Source organism: Clarias gariepinus, chromosome 23 (assembly GCF_024256425.1).
Source record: "Clarias gariepinus isolate MV-2021 ecotype Netherlands chromosome 23, CGAR_prim_01v2, whole genome shotgun sequence".
In the NCBI taxonomy this organism is placed as follows: domain Eukaryota; kingdom Metazoa; phylum Chordata; class Actinopteri; order Siluriformes; family Clariidae; genus Clarias; species Clarias gariepinus.
This window is the reverse complement of record NC_071122.1, coordinates 8,479,408-8,498,229: the sequence shown is the minus strand read 5'-3', so window position 1 is coordinate 8,498,229 and position 18,822 is coordinate 8,479,408. Positions and strand designations below refer to the sequence as shown.

Below are 18,822 nucleotides of genomic sequence, written 5' to 3'. Positions count from 1 at the left end.
ATACTGTAGTGTTGAAATATGAGATTTATATATCTTATTATATCTGCTGTTAAAACCCAAGCAGCACAGATCTGTGCCGGCAACACAGCATACAGTAGGTCAATGAAAATAAAACCAATCAGCAACTGTATTTTTCTATTCCATTACTACTACTTATAATAAATAAATAATTTGATAGCTGAGCTGGAATTTATTATTGTTAGTTTTTAAAATGAAATTGTATGCATCACTACCAGGACTCCAGATGTAACAGATGTGTCTCGTGTCATGTCTTTGTAAGTCAGTGTGAGTTTAGACCATGTCTGAGTTTCCCACACCGAGCCCTCTGTGCTGAGATCAATGGAGTACAAAAGCTTTAGAGACCTGAATGATCCATTACTGAGGACTAAACACTCTGAGACTGACGTCACTCACCATCTGGAGGGAAAGATCCTTATTGGCTGAGATGTCCTGTTAATATTCACATTTTATTATTATTTTAATCTACCTTTTCCTTATTTTATCTTTCAGTTTTTGATATAAAGTACATTCTTCTTTGTCTTACATTAATTTCCAAATTTTGATGTTATAGTTTTATTTTATTTATAAATATGTCTCTCGTTTCAAATGAACGCAGTATCACAATTTGTAACAGGTATGATGCAACCTAAATGAGATTTTACAATTTTTTAAAGTCTTCAACTTTTGTGATTCAGCGATTGTTGTATGACTTGATTTCACAAAAGTATTTTTATGCTTTTTTAAATAAAACATTCCTACATTTTAAATTTAATGAAAATGAGTCAAGTAGGTTTATGTTAATAAAAAATACAATAAGCAGCAGATGAACCGGTTATATTAAGTAGGAAAAGTTGGTTAAAAATTGAGTATTGAAAGCAAATTATCTGCTCTGTTACTATTCCACTCACAGCTTAAGTTAAACACAAATTTGAAAAAGTACATATTATTTTTTTAATAATCATGCATGGTGGTGAGCCTTTAAAGAGAATCTCCAAAAATTTATAAAAAATTTTTTGTCTAGAACTAATGAATAGAAGCAAAGGAATCTTATTAAATATGATATGTAAGAAAATTTTAACAATTCAATAAAGTTCTTTTTTTTTATCACAGCAATGATACACTTGTAAGAAAAAAAACTTCACAAGTTCTTCAGGTAAATTAAGCATAGAAAACAACTACACCTATAACACTTGTATAACTACTATATTCGTAGGATTATCTAAAATGCTTATTCTCTTTGTAAGTGTTTACAAGAATGTGTTTGTGGTTGCAAGCAGCAAGCCTATAATTATGTTTATAAGGATTTATCATTACAATTGTGAGATAGAGTTCACCTGCACATCCAATAGACTGTAATCCTAAGATGTTTTATATTCCTACCTTTAAAAGTTTTCAAAACAGCCAAGGTAATGCAGGACTTATAGTATGTCATGACAAAAGTGATCAAACATAAGAAAATACTTAAGAAAAAACAATTTTTTATTTTTTTTTCTTTCTGATTTGATGTTGGAGGCAATATAATATGTGATAATATATCACAACTTTCACTTGAAGAATTCTTCAACACACATGGTGCTCATAACAGAGCAGAGTTTAAACAACTTGTCTTTACAAAAGACACACAAAACTTTTCCAACAGATAAAACCTGTTAAATATAAACATAATATTTTTCCAAGGAAATAAATGGGAATTAAGAATAGACTGTCTCAACAGATACTGTTTAGAGCAAAATGTTTAACAGAGAATTAACAGTACCATATAACAGGTACAAGATAAACCTTGACTAACGTTCAGGCATGTGAAACTTCTCAAATAGAATAAGAAACAAAGGAAAAATCAACATATAACATATTGATACTGTACACTGACAATAAAATGTCTTTTCAAAAAAATGGAAATATAAAGCTTGATATTTCTGTATTAATCAGAAAGTGATCACCTTCACAGAAGGGATTTACTATTTTTAAATTTTCTAGTTCACTTTATAAACATAGTGTATTTAACCAGAACAAATATTAAGTGTGTTTTCCAGTATAATTAGTGACCAAATTTTGAAAAATTGGTCAAACTTGATCAAATCTATTCACAATATAATTTTAACTTAAAAATATATCAGGTATAAAATATCTAACAGATATAACACATAAGAAAGATGACAGTTCTGATATAGAACAATATTCTTTTTCCCCCTAAAATAGAAATAGCAAATGGATGTTTCACGAATGGAAACAATTCATCATTATCATTTATATTAACATAAACATGCACTGCCAAAACTTCAGATCTTGACGTTGCTCCTAATTGGATTCTACCAGCAAACTTCATTAAGAATCTTTCTCAAAATGGAAAGGTATAATTCATTTGCCACAAAACAATAATGAGATATTAATTTAAAAAACTTAGCTATAATTCTATTCACACAGAACTTTAAGGAAATCTTAACAGTCCACATGAACTTGCATTTCCTTCTCCAGTCTTGATCTCCCCTTTACCAGGTCCTCCAGAGGGTGCTCCTAACTGAACTCTTCTCTTTGCTGATGATCTGCTGCTCTGTAGAGCTCAGCTGAGGCAGAACACTTTCTCTCCTGTTCTCATCTGAACATAGATGCAGGTTCTGGAAGTGGTTCAGCAGTTTTCTCTGTCTCTGTGTCTTCACTTCTTCTTTAGACAGAAAGTGAACAACATCATGAACACATCTGGAGAAGCCTTGATTGACAGCTGTTGAGCTGGAGAATAATGCAGACTGCTGTTGTTTTTGTCTCAGGAAGCTGACTGTCATCTCCAGGATATCTGCTTTCTCCAGCTTGGAGTCAGTTTGCTGGTTGAGGAACTCTGGAGTCAGGAGAGACTTCAGCTGCTTAATGCTGCTGTTGATACGATCTCTGCGCATTTTCTCCACCATCAGCTTCCTCATCTGCAGATAACAAAGAGAGAACATTTAGTCATCTTGAACCATGTGAGATTATTAAATAGAAAGCAGGTTATAATGAACATTAAAAGGATGCAGGTTTTTAAATTACCTTGTTGTTTAGAGGAAGGTGCTCGTTTGAGATGGTCAGTGCTGAAGTGATGGTTGGTGCCATGGCTGTGTCTCTGTGCTGTAGCTCTCTCAGTGTAGAGTGAGTGTGATTTGTACTGGCCGCATCTCCTCTATTTATACTCCCAAATCTCCATATGAATGCGTGAGTCTTGGGCCTGTTGGAGTTTCTCACAGTTTGGAGCCAATGAGAGAGCTTGGACACACAATGAGGAATGTAGGGCTGCCACATGCTCAGTGGTCTTCTAATAGAGGACAATGTCCATGTCTCAGGGGAGCTGGTGGACGGGTGGGGTGCCACACTTTGTGAATCTGGGAAAGTGGTGACCCTTTAAAGAGAACAGATCTGCTGCCTGATGTTGGGATCAACATCACTGACAGAGCACACGCTCATCATCACTGCTCACACGTGTGGAGGTGATGCTTACTTTAATTGAATATAAAAGGATGTATTATTAATTTCGATAATTTTTGATGTTCTATGTCTAAAAGTAAACCTCATTTACTGTATGCTCAGAAATAATCACTAATTCTTAATAGTTTACCCAAATCTCCTGATACACTTTGACATACAACGTATAACAATAAAGATATGTTGAGCTTTACATTAATATAATTCCTACTTTTGGCTGCATCACTGTGTTTATTATCTTAAGCTATTCTTATTGGGTTCTAATGCAATTTGTCAATGTTTTACTGCAGCGGTCATGCTAATGTCACCAAGAAAACTGTATGGTAAAATTCATCACTTATCCATAAGTGTGTCTACTCCCCTGTGTGTACCGTAATATCCAGTGGGTGGTAATGTTTAGGATGTTAATGACGATAAACTGTGACTCTTCCCTCCTGAGCTTTCCCACACTCTGACTACTGAAAAAGAGAGTCCTAAACAATAGAAGTGTGCCTATTCACATGCAGATTTTTCTTTCATGCTGAACTTCAGAAGAAAAACAATGGCACAGTGTCTTCTCTATTGTCCCTGAGGGCTCTTGTCCTACAGTATTACTGCACCCTATTAAATACAGAATAACATTTTCAATACAAAGGGTTACATTTTGATTGTTCCTTATCAGCAGATTCTTTATGACATTACACTTCAAGAACTTTAATTAATAAATCTATTTTCTTCAGATCAGAATGAGAATCAGTTTTTTTGGCCAAGTATGTGCAACATGCAAGGAATGTGTCTTTGGTGCAATGCCTCTCAGTGTGCTTCTACCTGCAGAAAACCAAAGTAAAACAAATATATGTACATGGAGGAAATTTTCTTGTAAAATATAAATTCATATAATTGAACAGAAAGGATCAGGAATATATACACATTATACATACTGTAGTGTTGAAATATAAAATCTGAGATAAGATTTATATATATAAAAATCTTATTATATCTGCTGTTAAAACCCAAGCAGCACAGATCTGTGCCGGCAACACAGCATAGGTCAATGACAATAAAACCAATCAGCAACTGTATTTTTCTATTCCATTACTACTACTTATAATAAATAAGTAATTCGATAGCTGAGCTGGAATTTTTTATTAAAAGTTTTTAAATGAAATTGTATGCATCACTACCAGGACTCCAGATGTAACAGATGTGTCTCGTGTCATGTCTTTGTAAGTCAGTGTGAGTTTAGACCTTGTCTGAGTTTCCCACACTGAGTCCTCTGTGCTGAGATCAATGGAGCACAAAACCTGAATGATCCATTACTGAGGACTAAACAGTCTGAGTCTGACGTCACTCACCATCTGGAGGGAAAGATCCTTATTGGCTGAGATGTCCTGTTAACATTCACATTTTATTATTATTTTAATCTACCTTTTTTTCTATTTTCCATTTTAATTTTTTAATAAAAAGTAAAATTTTCTTTGTATTAAATTAATTTCCACATATTTATGTTATAGTTTTATTATATTTATAAATATGTCCCTCCTTTTAAATGAACGCAGTATCACAATTTTTAGTACTTGTGTCATGACAAAAGTGATCACACATAAGAAAATACTTAAGAAATGTTTTTTTTTTATTTTTTTCTTTCTGGTACACTTTGATGTTGGAGGCAATATAATATGTGATAATATATCACAACTTTCACTTGAAGAATTCTTCAACACACATGGTGCTCATAACAGAGCAGAGTTTAAACAACTTGTCTTTACAAAAAACACACAAAACTTTTTCAACAGATTTCAAATCTGTTAAATATGAAGATAATATTTCTCAAAAGAAATAAATGGGAATTAAGCATAGACTGTCTCAACAGATACTGTCAAGGGTAAAATGTTTAACAGAGAATTAACAGTACCATATAACAGGTACAAGATAAACCTTGACTAAGGTACAGGCAAGTGAAACTTCTCAAATAAAATGAGAAACAAGGACGAATAATCAACATGTAACATTGATAAACTGGCAATAAAATGTCTTTTCAAAGAAATGGAAATATAAAACTTCAAATTTCTGTATAACATAATCACCTTCACAGAAGGCATTTACTGTTTATATAATTGGAAATCAATTTCCTAATATATAACCAAACCTGATCTAATCTATTTAAAATATAATTGAAAAAATATATAATGTTATAAAATACATAACAGATATAACACATAAAATAGACAAAACAAATGACAGTTCTAATATAGAACAATACAAACAATGTTCTTGTTTTTTTCTGAAATAGAAATAGCAAATAGATATTTCATAAATGGAAACAATTCATCATTATCATTTATATTAACATAAACATGCACTGCCAAAACTTCAGATCTTGACGTTGCTCCTAATTGGATTCTACCAGCAAACTTCATTAAGAATCTTTCTCAAAATGGAAAGGTATAATTCTATTGCAATAAGAAAATTATAGGATATTAATTTTAAGAACTTGGTTATAATCCTGTTCACACAGAACTTTAAAGATATCTAAACAGTCCACATGGACTTGCACTTCCTTCTCCAGTCTTGATCTTTCCTTTACCAGGTCCTCCAGAGGGCGCTCTTAACTGAACTCTTCTCTTTGCTGATGATCTGCTGCTCTGTAGAGCTCAGCCGAAGCAGAACACTTTCTCTCCTGTTCTCATCTGAAGATAGATGCAGGTTCTGAAAGTGGTTTAGCAGTTTTCTCTGTCTCTGTGTCTTCACTTCTTCTTTAGACAGGAAGTGAACAACATCATAAACACATCTGGAAAAGCCTTGATTGACAGCTGTTGAGCTGGAGAAAAATGCAGGCTGCTGCTGTTGCTGTTGTTTTTGTCTCAGGAAGCTGACTTTCATCTGGATTTCTGCTTTCTCCAGCTTGGAGTCAGTCTGCTGGTTGAGGAACTCTGGTGCCAGGAGAGACTTTAGCTGCTCAATGCTGCTGTTGATACGATCTTTGTGCATCTTCTCTACCATCGGCTTCCTCATCTGCAGATAACAAAAAACAGGACATTTAGTCATCTTAGGCTTTAATTTTTTTTTTCAATTTAAAGCAGGTAATAATAAACTTTAAAAGGAAGAAGGATCCTAATTTACCTTGTTGTTCAGAGGAAGGTGCTCGTTTGAGATGGTCAGTGCTGAAGTGATGGTTTTGGCCATGGCTGTGTCTCTGTGCTGTATCTCTCAGTGTGGAGTGAGTGTAATTTGTACTGGCTGCATCTCCTCTACTTATACTCCCAAATCTCCATATAAATGTGTGGGTCTTGGGCTTGTTGGAGTTTCTCACAGTTTGGAGCCAATGGGAGAGCTTGGACACACAATGTAGGGCTGCCACATGCTCGGTGGTCTTCTAACAGAGGACAATGTCCATGTCTCAGGGGAGCTGGTGGAGGGTGTGGTGATAGAGCTAGATTCATAGACCACTCTGTGAATCTGGGAAAGTGGTGACCTGTAAAGATCTGCTACTTGATATTGGGATCACTGACACCGATAGAGCACACGCTCATCATTACTGCCCACACGTTTTGAGTTGATGTTGAATTATATTCCATGAGCAATGACAATCAAATGCTTAAAAAGATTGATTTATATTTTTGATATTTGGCCTAATTGTGTGCTTAAAGATCAGTACAGAAAGTTAAGTGATTGTTTTAATTTTTACATGACATTTTTGTTTTACATTGCAATCATGTCATTTAATAGTACGTGTATGTCCATGTGCGTATGTGTATTTGCTACTTTTATGATACTTACTAGTTATTCACAGATTATAACTGTCTATCTTTTTTTTTTTTTTTTTATTTCTGTCCAAATTCTACTACTCTTATTCTTAATTTTTCAAGCATATTGAGCATGTTTTCACAAAACACCTGCCCAGGTGTAACAGATGTGTCGCATGTCATGTCTTTGTTAGTCCGTGTGGGTTTAGAGCTCGTCTGACTTTCCCACACTAGGTCCTCTGTGCTGAGATTAATGGAGTACAAAAGCTTTTAAAACCTGAAAGGATAAGTACTGATGACTAAACACTGTGTTGTACTGTAGATAAAGCCCAACGTCACTCACCATCTGGAGGGAAGGTTCCCCATTGGTTGGTACTCTTTGACTGTCATTTTTCTTTCCTCTTTTTATTTATTTATTTATTTATTGAATCCTGTCCTAATTTACTGCTTCATTTGACTTCGTAATAATAAATAAATTTATTGTAATTATAGATTATGTAACTGGTATATATTGTTATATTACAGACTTAACTCCAACTTTTGTTCAGCTTTTGGACTAATATCCCAAACTGTTTACATCAATACACCAGCATGTTGGTGCCTCATGGAATTAATGTTAATGACAAGTGAAACTGGGACTCAGCTTCCTTCAGCTTTCCCACACTCGCCTCAGTGAAAAGGCTCCAACGGACAATAGACGTGTGCCTACTTAAATGCTAATCAGCCCAACACACAGCTGGTCCCCACAGCCTGAGGGCTGAAGCTTATAGATAACCATCTTGACCTTCCTTAAATACTGTAAGCTCTCAAAATTCCCATCTAACATGCATTTGCCAACACAGTAAATTTATCATAATACTGTTAGATTAGTCTTTGCTATGTGGCATACCCACGCATACATGCAGTTCATAATGTTCATGGATCCATCTATTTTTTAAAAATGCTTGCAAAGATTAAACATAGAATTAAGCTAAGCTAGGCAAAGTCTATTGCTTATACAGATTATAATTGATTAATTGCATTTTCTTATTAAAATTCATCTTAGATTTTTTTATTAAAGTTTTTCTGCTTGGATTTAGATTTAGATTTTTATTATTATTATTTTTATTATTATTATTATTATTATTATTATTATTATTATTATTATTATTATTATTGTACACCAATGCAACATATAGTGCATAATACATACATACACTTGTTCAAAATAGACTATAGAAATATTTTCATTAACTTTTTATTTTTTCTTTTGCTATTTCTCTTATAGAATTATCAAGTGAACTCAGGACTTTTGATTGTGCAGAGTCCTCTTTATGTTTCTATAATCCCCTACAACTCTAAAGCACATATCCCAGTGTTTCACTAGTGCTTGGACACCATCAAGGCAGAAAGATTTCTATGAAACGTTGGCCTCCTAGGAATTACTTTAATAGCCCAAATATGCCTTGGAAAAGCCTTGGAGCGAGGTCAGCTAGAGTCTCATTACAATACTGTGCTTGAAGTCTTCTGTAAATGTCAGGTTTTACACCTTTACTCATGGGAAATTCCATCACAAGTTTGATTTACATGCCGTTTGTATTCATATTTTTTTTTCATTGCATTCATGGACACATGAATAAGGGTGAAATAATATTTATTTCATACGAACAAATATGCACACATATTAAATTGATTCAATATCAACAAATTGGTGTCATTAAAATGATACATTGTATCCTTAAAGAAGTTAAACATTTTAGAGGGATCCCTGTCCTCTATTAGACAACACGCTTATTATTTCATCCTAATATAACCAACATCTCTTCATGAGAGCAAAATAAAATTATTCTAAAATGTAGACAAGTGCATAAACTGCACAATTTCTTCACAATATTGCATATATTTGAGGAATATTTTTGCTTATAATCTTCACAGGCAATGTTCATATTTCAGCACAAAAAAAATATCGGCTCAGGCACATCCAGAGTGAAAGTGTCACCTTTTTCATCTGGTGTTGAGGTAGTGTCTTTTTAAAAGCTGACATTCTCATTGCTCTACTGTTCAAAAAACAGCGGCGTTGCATCTTCTGTCGGGGACGGGCAAAGTCGGAGAATGTCCCGTGTACACCTGGAGTAGCCATTGTGGAAAACCAAGGCCTTCTTCATGGTGAAGAAAGATACCGTCTTTTCCAGAAGATCAGAGGTGGGGATTCCGCTATGGAGATGTTCTTCGAGAGATGACTTCAACTTCTCCACCTTGCTAAAACATTTCCTTTCCAAGCTGTGGAATTTACACCTGCAATAAAAGAACATACATCAACATACTGCTTTAAATATGCAAAATATATTGTGCTGACATACTGGTATGACTGTTTACTGTAATAATAATGTATGAAATGCTGTTGTTATGCTGTTTGTTTGAAGCGTTCTGGTACTGATGATATCACAAAATAAGGGTTCCATTATATATATATATATATATATATATATATATATATATATATATATATATATATATAAGTACTGATATGTGCTTAATTTCGATTGATCAAATAGTGTTGATTAATTTTCTATACCAGCAGAGCTTGAATTTATTTAAATTTACATGAATTAGTTTTGAGAATGCTCTACAACAATTAATTGCAATGTTCTATTTCCCACATAGGGTATGACATTTTACATTTTTAAAAGAAGCACAACTTACATCTTATAAAACAAATCTAACAGATTATGTTTTAAGAACTTTGTATTATATTCTGTATCATTTTTTAAACAATTTTAATAGATATTGCTCTTTGTGTTTTTTTTTCTTAAATTCAAGCAGATTCAATGATTTCCTAAAAAATCCACATTTTCAGTTTGTTTGAAACTACCTGGCATGATGAATGTTGTCCTGAGACGTGATGTCCATGTAGGCAGGCATGTTTGATGTATCAGAGTGAAGTCCGGTTCTTCTTAGAGCAGAGGCCCTGTTGGGGTTCAGTTTAAATCTGACTTCTATCTCCCGATCATGCTTTCATTTATACTGAAATTTGTCTGGGTTCAGCCAATGAGAGCATCAGAAATGTAACAATAGTCTTTTTGGTTAGTGGGACTCTGATGGGACACTTCACTAGACAGGTGGGATGTTTTCTTCTTTGCCATCTGGCTTTGGGGTCACACTTACTCCACTGTGGGAAACCAACTAGGGGCATGAGCATCCAGATTTCCCCAAGTTCCCACACAGTGATAAGGATGGCAGATAGAGGTACTTTTATTTCTGTGAGCAATCAATGCATAAAATATTAATATTTGCAAAGTTACAGCAAAAATAATTAGTGCCAATATCCATTTGCTTTTTAAAGCAAGTTTTTTAATGCCCCACAAACTCTATAAATGCATATACTGTTTATTTTAAAAAAGACTTTTACAGAATTAACATTTCTACATTTCTTTTTAAAGGATTTAAATAAAAATATATTTATTTAAGAGTTTAGTTCCAGTAAATTTGGTTCCAATCTTTCATACTGGTAGCCGATCATTCCTGTGAGAGCGGACACACGCCTATTGTGTGAGGGATTTAAAAGGATGAATGCTGAAGTGTGGGAAGCCATGTGCCTCTGCGACTCTCACCAGCTCAGAGCAGACGTGGGGTGTGTGACTAGGGCGTTCTCAGCTTACTACTAATGGACAGCTGTGTGCTTGTGTGTGCACATGTGTGTCTGTGTTTATGGACCAGACTGTGTGTAATATACGCGTGGGAACATGTAACATATAAAGACCTCTTAACAGGATATTGTTTGCCCAATATTTTATTTCATTTCAGGATTGCTACTTTTGATGTGAATGCATATTTCTACATGTTAAATCGTGTCATTTAATTGCAAATGTAAAAGTAGTTTTAAAATAATTTTAGGTGCATAACTGGACCTGACTTATCACAGTTGCAGCTCTAAAGAGGCTAAAGAATATCAAACCCAGATAAAAATAATAAAGATATTAAAAATTAGTTAAGGAAAAAACATAACAGAGTGTAATGTAACAAGTGTGATTTTACCCCCCCCCCCCCCCCCCCCCATAACAGCATGTGCAAAGTGTTCTATTTTTCTCATACAACAATTTTTTTTTGTCAGTTTAGAGTTACAATTAATATTCTGGTACACAAGTGTGTTGCGGTTATTACTTCCGTTCTAGCAGCTGTATATTGTTCTTTTATCATGCTTTCCCCTCCTCACTCTTAAAGTTTAAAAGACTAAGCTACGTTACTGAGAAACTGCAAAGACCTCTTTCCTGAAGACTTTGTTTGAAAGTTTAGTATTACAGTACAGTTTCATTTCTAACTATTACAAAGTGCTGACACTAGAGCCTCCTTTTATAAATGTTCAATAAATATCTTTTTAGTTATGTTTAAAGATTAATTATACAAAATATTATGTTTGTCATAAAATAACACCACCATTTCTTTTCATTTAGCATTATACAGCAAAATCTTCAATGGTGATTTAATACTTTCAGAATTTATATGGGCCCGACTGAGATTATATAAGCATTAAATGGTGTTATTCTAAACTTGGGATTTTACTTTCGGCAGATTATGTAGAATGTCCAACATACAAGTTTTGTTAATACAAAAATGTCTTATTATTTACCTTCAGTGTTGTAGCAATTAAAGTGATTAGACATACAAGGTGGCACGTGTGAGCAGTGATGATGAGCACGTGCTCTGTAACTGAAACAGATCTGTCACCACTTTCCCAGATTCACACTGTATTCTGTGAATCCATCTCTATCACCCCACCCGTCCACCTGCTCCCCTGAGACATGGACATTGTCCTCTGTTAGAGGACCACTGAGCATGTGGCAGCCCTACATTCCTCATTGTGTGTCCAAGCTCTCCCATTGGCTCCAAACTGTGAGAAACTCGAACAAGCCCAAGACCCACACATTCATATGGAGATTTGGGAGTATAAATAGAGGAGATGTAGCCAGTACAAATCACACTTACTCTACACTGAGAGAGCTCCAGCACAGAGACACAGCCATGGCACCAACCATCACTTCAGCACTGACCATCTCAAACAAGCATCTTCCTCTGAACAACAAGGTAAATTAAGATTCTGCTTCCATTCAATGGAATGAATTATTACCTACTTTTTGCTCAATAACTCTTCAAAGTTCAAATGACTAAATGTTCTCTTTTCTGTTTTTTGCAGATGAGGAAGCCGATGGTGGAGAAAATGCGCAGAGATCGTATCAACAGCAGCATTGAGCAGCTGAAGTCTCTCCTGGCTACAGAGTTCCTCAACCAGCAGACTGACTCCAAGCTGGAGAAAGCAGATATCTTGGAGATGACAGTCAGCTTCCTGAGACAAAAACAGCAGCAGCCTGCACTCTTTACCAGCTCGGAAGCTGTCAATCAAGGCTTCTCCAGATGTGTTCATGATGTTGTTCACTTCCTGTCTAAAGAAGAAGTGAAGACACAGAGCCAGAGAAAACTGCTGAACCACTTTCAGAACCCCAATCCATCTTTAGATGAGAACAGGAGAGAAAGTGTTCTGCCTCAGCTGAGCTCTACAGAGCAGCAGATCATCAGCAAAGTGAAGAGTTCTGCTAAGAGTGCCCTCTGGAGGCCCTGGTAAAGGGAGGGTTTAAGACTCAGTTCAGGAAACACAAGTCTAGGGTTAGACACAAGTCTTGTTTAAATTAAACATTTTATTATTGTTTTATGGCATTTAAAAAATGCTGTATGTAATGTCTATTTCTGTTTTAAGAAACAATGGCCTACATCTGGAAATCAACTTTTTTTTAAAAAGAAAAGAAAGAAAAACGTGTTTTGACACTGATATTATAGACTCTGTAAAGTACCTTATATATAATAATGCAGTCTAACCACAATGTGGTTCTTGTTTTGAATCACCAATGAAAATTACTTTGTCAGCAAAATATATGTTAATCGACTAATAGGATGATTATTTGCTTCATATTAGCTTCACTTGAGTGTGCATTTCTGTTGTAAGAAATGATGGCATTGTTCTCATTTGGGAATCTACTTTATGCAAAAATTGTGCTCCTGCTGAATTATATACTCTATGAGTACTTTCATTTTTTTATTTACTTTTTAATGTTTAACCACAGTGTGGTTCTTGTTTTGACCACTGAAATTAAATGTATACCTTTTATAAAGGTTTTTTTTTATGCATCACCAAAATCAACATCTAAAGTAGATGACATTGCATCAATGTATTTGTGTGTACAGCATCATTTATATTGCTGGTAATTTAGGAAAAAAGAATAAATAATTGTTGATAACTGTCACCTGGTTCAGACTTGCATGTTATTTCTCTAATTACGTACAGTTAATTAGAGAATGGTCTTACAACGGTCTTGAGCAACTCCACATTTCTTTATAATTTACTTAAAACAAGCCAGACTTTCTTGTAATCTTAGGTAGTCTTGAGGAATAGTTCTTGAGGCTTGCTAAAGGACTTTTTAGGCTCAGATTTTCACTTACTTACTTACTAACATCTAATTTAACGCATGAACCAGTAAGAAATGGGTGCAGATGATGATACATGATCAGAATGGTAATTAGTATACTGGTGATGCTGAAGACTGAGTGGTTGGAACGGACGAAAGAGGGAATGAGGTTGCTGCTGAGTTTGTTACATTAGCAACTGATTTTTAACTTTATTTTTAGGCAGCACTTTGCAGCCTGTCTTAGTAAAACATTTGTTTGCATTTATGTTATTTAATCTACATAATTTAATTACATTTAATTGAATTTGATGAAATTAATCATGTATCTTAACATGATTAATATAAATAACACTTAAGGAAGTCTTAAAGGGAAAGTACATTTTAGTTCCCATATGGTTAGGATTGTTCAGCTTAAATATGTATGTGCATAAAATGGTCCTATGAATGTCCATTTACCACAGCCTTTAATTCTATTATGTACAAAATTGCTTCAGCCATCATTTATCTTAAATGCAGGGAATGTTTATTAAGTGAAGTTCAATTACAACATGACACCAAAAGATTCATGCTGAATTCTACTGCTGGGGTATGAAAAATTGCACACGCCTTTACAAAAGACAATAGAAGAAAATTAAAAATTGACACTTTTTTTTACCTGTACAGCACAGGTTTCCAACTCTAGCCTTATTGTCTTGCATATTATTTTGCTCTAACACACAATTCAACTTAGGGAGGCCTGATAATTGGTTGAAAAACATATGCTGGAAGCAGAGAACAATAAAATGTAGACAAATTAAGTAATAAATAAAACTAGATAATTTCTAGTACCCAAATTTACAAAGCAATAGAAACAACACACACTGTCTATATTGAAGTGATAAATAGGAGGCTGGACTGCACACACTGTTAATTTGTCTTCCATGGTCTCCATAGTGTCACTCGGTTCCTGGATGCTGTTCGTTTCAGTGATCTGTAAGAAATGGGGCAGTTATTTGGAAACACTGAGCCCAGCCTCAGACTTGTTCTCTGCAGCACATAGAAACGTTTGATTTCTTCTCTGTCTTTTGGTGGCAGGTAAGCGTGTAGAGATACATGGCGCAGCATCTCATGCAAACACTGTGAGAAGCCACATGCAAAACTTGAATTTGCATGCGAACAGGCCTTCTGCCTGAGCAACGTCACAGCAATTTCTAAAATGTCAGCATTCTCCAGTTTGACAGCCTGTTCTTCAGGTATCTGCATGAGCGGATATAAAATCATCCTTAGCTGCTTGATGTTGCTGTTAATTTGGTTTTGGTGCATTTTCTCTACCAGGACTTTATGAGGCTAAATGAGAAAAATGGAAAACGTTAGGATGGGAAATTATCTTATCTTATTTTAAAAAAAGAAGTAAATATTTGAGTATTATAAGTAATTGCATTCTGACATGGCACATTTGAATTTGAATCATAAAAATATTATTTTTCCTATTAAAAAAATCATATCCAAATAATAAATATATGTGCCATCTGAGAAATTATGTGAGTATATTAAAAAAGCAATTACAATAAAATCAAATGTGCTACACTTAAAACATTACATATATGTGATGTTTTGCACGAGTTGTTTGTGGTATTTTCTGCAAAGATCATAATTCATTAACTAAATTTATAAATAAGTTAATTTATTAACTTATTTATATATTCATATATCCATACTATACTCAGCACACAAGAACCCACATGGTTCTTGTACCTTACACATAATGTACTTATTTATTACCATCGCCTTGCCTTGGCAGTTTTTTTAAACATGTTTATTTCAGTTCCTAAAATTAAAAGTTTAATTGCACTGAAAGGTTATCTGCACTTAGTATAGTGACAATAAAGAATCTTTATATATATATATATATATATATATATATATATATATATATATATATATATATATATATATAATTAGAAACTGTTATACAAGAAAAACTGTGACTCCCTGTTATTAATTCATTTAGGTATTTATATATTTATTCATCAATACTTTACTTAGCACTCTACATGGTTCCTGTACCTTACATTATGCAATAACTGGCTTATTTATTACTATTACCTTGACTTTTTTATTTTATTTTTTTTATTTCAATTTCAATTTATAAAAATTATATTCAATTTTAAAAATATTATAGACACGAAAAAAAAACTGTGAGTCCCTGTTATTAACATTGTGCAGATTTATTATATAAGAATATGAACATGTTCCCCGTCCTGATGATAACGAAGGAAGCATTTATCTATGCAAACAATAAATGTACAATGTTGTTTTTCAGTCTTCTATACTTACTTTATCTTCTGTCCCCGCGCGTGCAGGATCCGCGTTTGTACAAACGGGCTGCATTTCTATAATATCGTACAGAACAAACCGCAGACTTTAAAAAAAAAAAAAAAAAAACGACAACTCATGCACGTGAGTCTGTATTTATACCCAAAATAACGACCCCAGAAACACAAGACTTGTCTTCTTCCCACGCTGACGGATAATTACAAGAGAACAAAAACACAGCAGTGATGACCCGGTTTGTCTTGTGTTACAGCTACTTCCTTTCCCACAATGCGAACCCGCCACACACGGGCCACTAAAAAGTGTTAAAAGTGTGCCTGTAAGACCTGCAGACACGCTCACAAGTTCGCCATGTAGGCGTGAGGCAGTAAAGTCTGCTAGCCACGCTTCAATCACACGTCTTTGATCCTGCAACTTGGAACGGCCTTGTCTTTGCTTTGAAACCCGAGCCATGGTTCTCATTCTCATTCCTCAATCAAACAGTTTGTTCAACCTGGAATTAAGTCAAAGTAAATCATATGAGATGTGGCGGTGTTACAGACAGGCTCAACCTTTACACTCCTGAACATTACAAATATACACCTGGAGCATGCCTTGGAAAAGAAATGATTTATTGTTCTATAAAATAAAATAAAAAAAACACAATCTGACAAACAACAGTGGTACAGTTCTGGTATTAATTATTAATTCCTATGATATTACATACATTTATACAATGATGTATGTAATTTTTAAAGAATTAAAGTATTACTTTATAGTTTAATAAATAACTACATTTAGAATTTTTTTTTTAAGTTATCAGTCAGGAGGTTGGTTTATATGTGGCCATTTTATATTGTTAATTTATCATTTAATTTTTTTTAAACATTTAACGTGCTAAATATTTAACTAACCTCCTACGTATGAAATTGGTGTATTTATATGACATAGCATAAGATGTATTGACTAAATATTGATTGACTAATGGAAACCTAAATGGCTTGATCTGATTTGTCAAAGACGCCTCACTCACTGGCCTCTGAGTGTGGGAAACCTAATCCTGCCTGGGACTCATGCCTTTGAAATGCTAATGTGCTCCTATAAATAGGGCAGAGAGGGATCCTCACTCCAGACCACATCTGACTCTCCTCAGAGAAGCACAAGCTCTCATTCTAATACGATGGCTCCTTCCTGCATGCCTTCTGCTGACTACTCAAAGCTTTCCAACAAGGAAAAACATAAAGTGAGTATCTCTACTGATCTACATTTAACTGCCCTTAATGCCTTTCAAAATGTTTCTATTTTTACAAACTGAGTAAGTTGCTAACAGAAATTCTTGTTTCTCTTTCTTCAGCTAAGAAAACCAGTGGTGGAAAAAATGCGCCGTGACCGCATCAACAACTGCATCGAGCAGCTTAAAGTGATGCTGGAGAAAGAATTCCACCAACAAGACCCCAACACCAAGCTGGAGAAAGCTGACATTCTGGAAATGACTGTCGTCTTCCTGAAGCAGCAGCTGCAAAGCCAGATCACAGCTCCTCAGAAAGCTCATAGTGACGCTTACTCTCAGTGCTGGAGGGAGACCATGAACTTTCTGTCTGACAACTCCAAAGTGGACATTACACTTCAACATCTCAACCGCTGTCAAGAAGCCCAGAGAGGACAGAAAGATCTCCTACTGTCTCCATGTTCCTCCCAGATCCACCAGACTCCAGTCAAGCACGAGATCAGCGCAAATAGAGCTGTGTGGAGACCTTGGTAGAGACACTGAGCACTGAGACTCTCTCATGTTAACCAGATGGTAGTTTCACCATCACTATGTAGGAGTGTATTTTCCATTCCAGTCATTCAGATCCTTTTCTCATGTTGAGTTTTGATCAGAATTCTATGTCGACATGTATGTTTATTGTATGTTCTCCCTATGGGTAGGGCAAGGTTATTAATCAACCCATGACATTTTTCTTCATATTGAAGACTTCTGATTTGTCTTAACTCCAGTGAAGTTTTATTTATTAACTTATTCTGACTAATTTTATCTGTTATATATTTTTTACAAAAGTATTTATTATTTTCATTTTTTGTTGACTTTAATGTGAACACAAATAAATTCACTAAATATATTCCTTGTCATTGTTTGGTCATTAGTTCATAAGCTTTACATATCATTAGATAAGACTTAACACTTTCTTAATGGTCAACTAAAACATATAAAGTTACATTATAGGTAGCTGGTCTATTTGAAATTTAATGTCATTAATGTAAAGCCCTTTTACAATTCGTTTTTATTCAGTCACCCACATCATTTAGATTTCTGTCTCACGGCGTGCAGAGAATCTTGGGGTGTACATTTGCAAATAATAACATCTGGGTTTCTATTTAATGGACAGGGATTTTATTTAGCAGGATTTGTAGGGAACATATTCTGCATTATAATGCATAAATAATATTAAATATTGCTAATGATCATTTATCCAAAGGCCATGAAAATAACCTTTTTTTTTAATAACTATTGTTTATTTAAAAAATAATAAAAATAATTTTAAAAGTCTAGTTAGTCCACAAATATATTCCTTTTATGTTCCCATAGGATTAAGGCTTGTGCCCATTGTATAGAAAGGTGAAGAAAGCCTGAGTTCACAGGACTGTGAGACAGTCTGTCATAATGTCCTTGTCTATACAGTAGAGCCCTAATTGTCTGTGTGTGTCGTCAGCTCTGGTTTCATCAGACAGCTGGCGGGCTCAATGGATATGGGCCGTATTTCTCGTCTCATGTGTGGGGCCAGCTTCTCGCAGGATTTCCCACACTCCTGACACAGTCTCCCCTTTCACCACAAACACAAAGGAAGTGTGCCGTGCTAAATTATCCATTAGGCATGGTAGTGTGATTTTTGACCCACCACCACCTCTGATTCACAGACAAC

General features: G+C 34.6%; 3 protein-coding genes and 2 pseudogenes across 3 annotated transcripts; 2 read left to right on the top strand and 3 right to left on the bottom strand.

Annotated features, from left to right (window-relative positions):
* Positions 1-2,489: 2,489 nt before the first annotated feature.
* On the bottom strand, positions 2,490-3,146 carry LOC128511473 (transcription factor HES-5-like; annotated as a pseudogene).
* A 1,925-nt stretch (positions 3,147-5,071) lies between these two features.
* LOC128511455 (uncharacterized) lies at positions 5,072-6,925 on the bottom strand (annotated as a pseudogene).
* A 5,062-nt stretch (positions 6,926-11,987) lies between these two features.
* On the top strand, positions 11,988-12,922 carry LOC128511430 (transcription factor HES-5-like). The gene is made up of 2 exons (XM_053484295.1): positions 11,988-12,236; positions 12,346-12,922. Exons 1-2 carry the CDS (start codon positions 11,988-11,990, stop codon positions 12,769-12,771), a joined length of 675 nt encoding a protein of 224 aa, XP_053340270.1. The 3' UTR covers positions 12,772-12,922.
* Positions 12,923-14,485: 1,563 nt separating this feature from the next.
* Positions 14,486-16,173, bottom strand: LOC128511669 (transcription factor HES-5-like). The gene is made up of 2 exons (XM_053484622.1): positions 15,926-16,173; positions 14,486-14,935 (listed from the first exon to the last, which is right to left on the bottom strand). The coding sequence occupies exons 1-2, from the start codon at positions 15,977-15,979 to the stop codon at positions 14,516-14,518; spliced, it is 474 nt and encodes a 157-aa protein (XP_053340597.1). The 5' UTR covers positions 15,980-16,173; the 3' UTR covers positions 14,486-14,515.
* Positions 16,174-17,045: 872 nt separating this feature from the next.
* Positions 17,046-17,996, top strand: LOC128511491 (transcription factor HES-5-like). Its single transcript, XM_053484375.1, has 2 exons — positions 17,046-17,144; positions 17,256-17,996. Exons 1-2 carry the CDS (start codon positions 17,082-17,084, stop codon positions 17,661-17,663), a joined length of 471 nt encoding a protein of 156 aa, XP_053340350.1. The 5' UTR covers positions 17,046-17,081; the 3' UTR covers positions 17,664-17,996.
* The last annotated feature ends 826 nt before the right edge of the window (positions 17,997-18,822 follow it).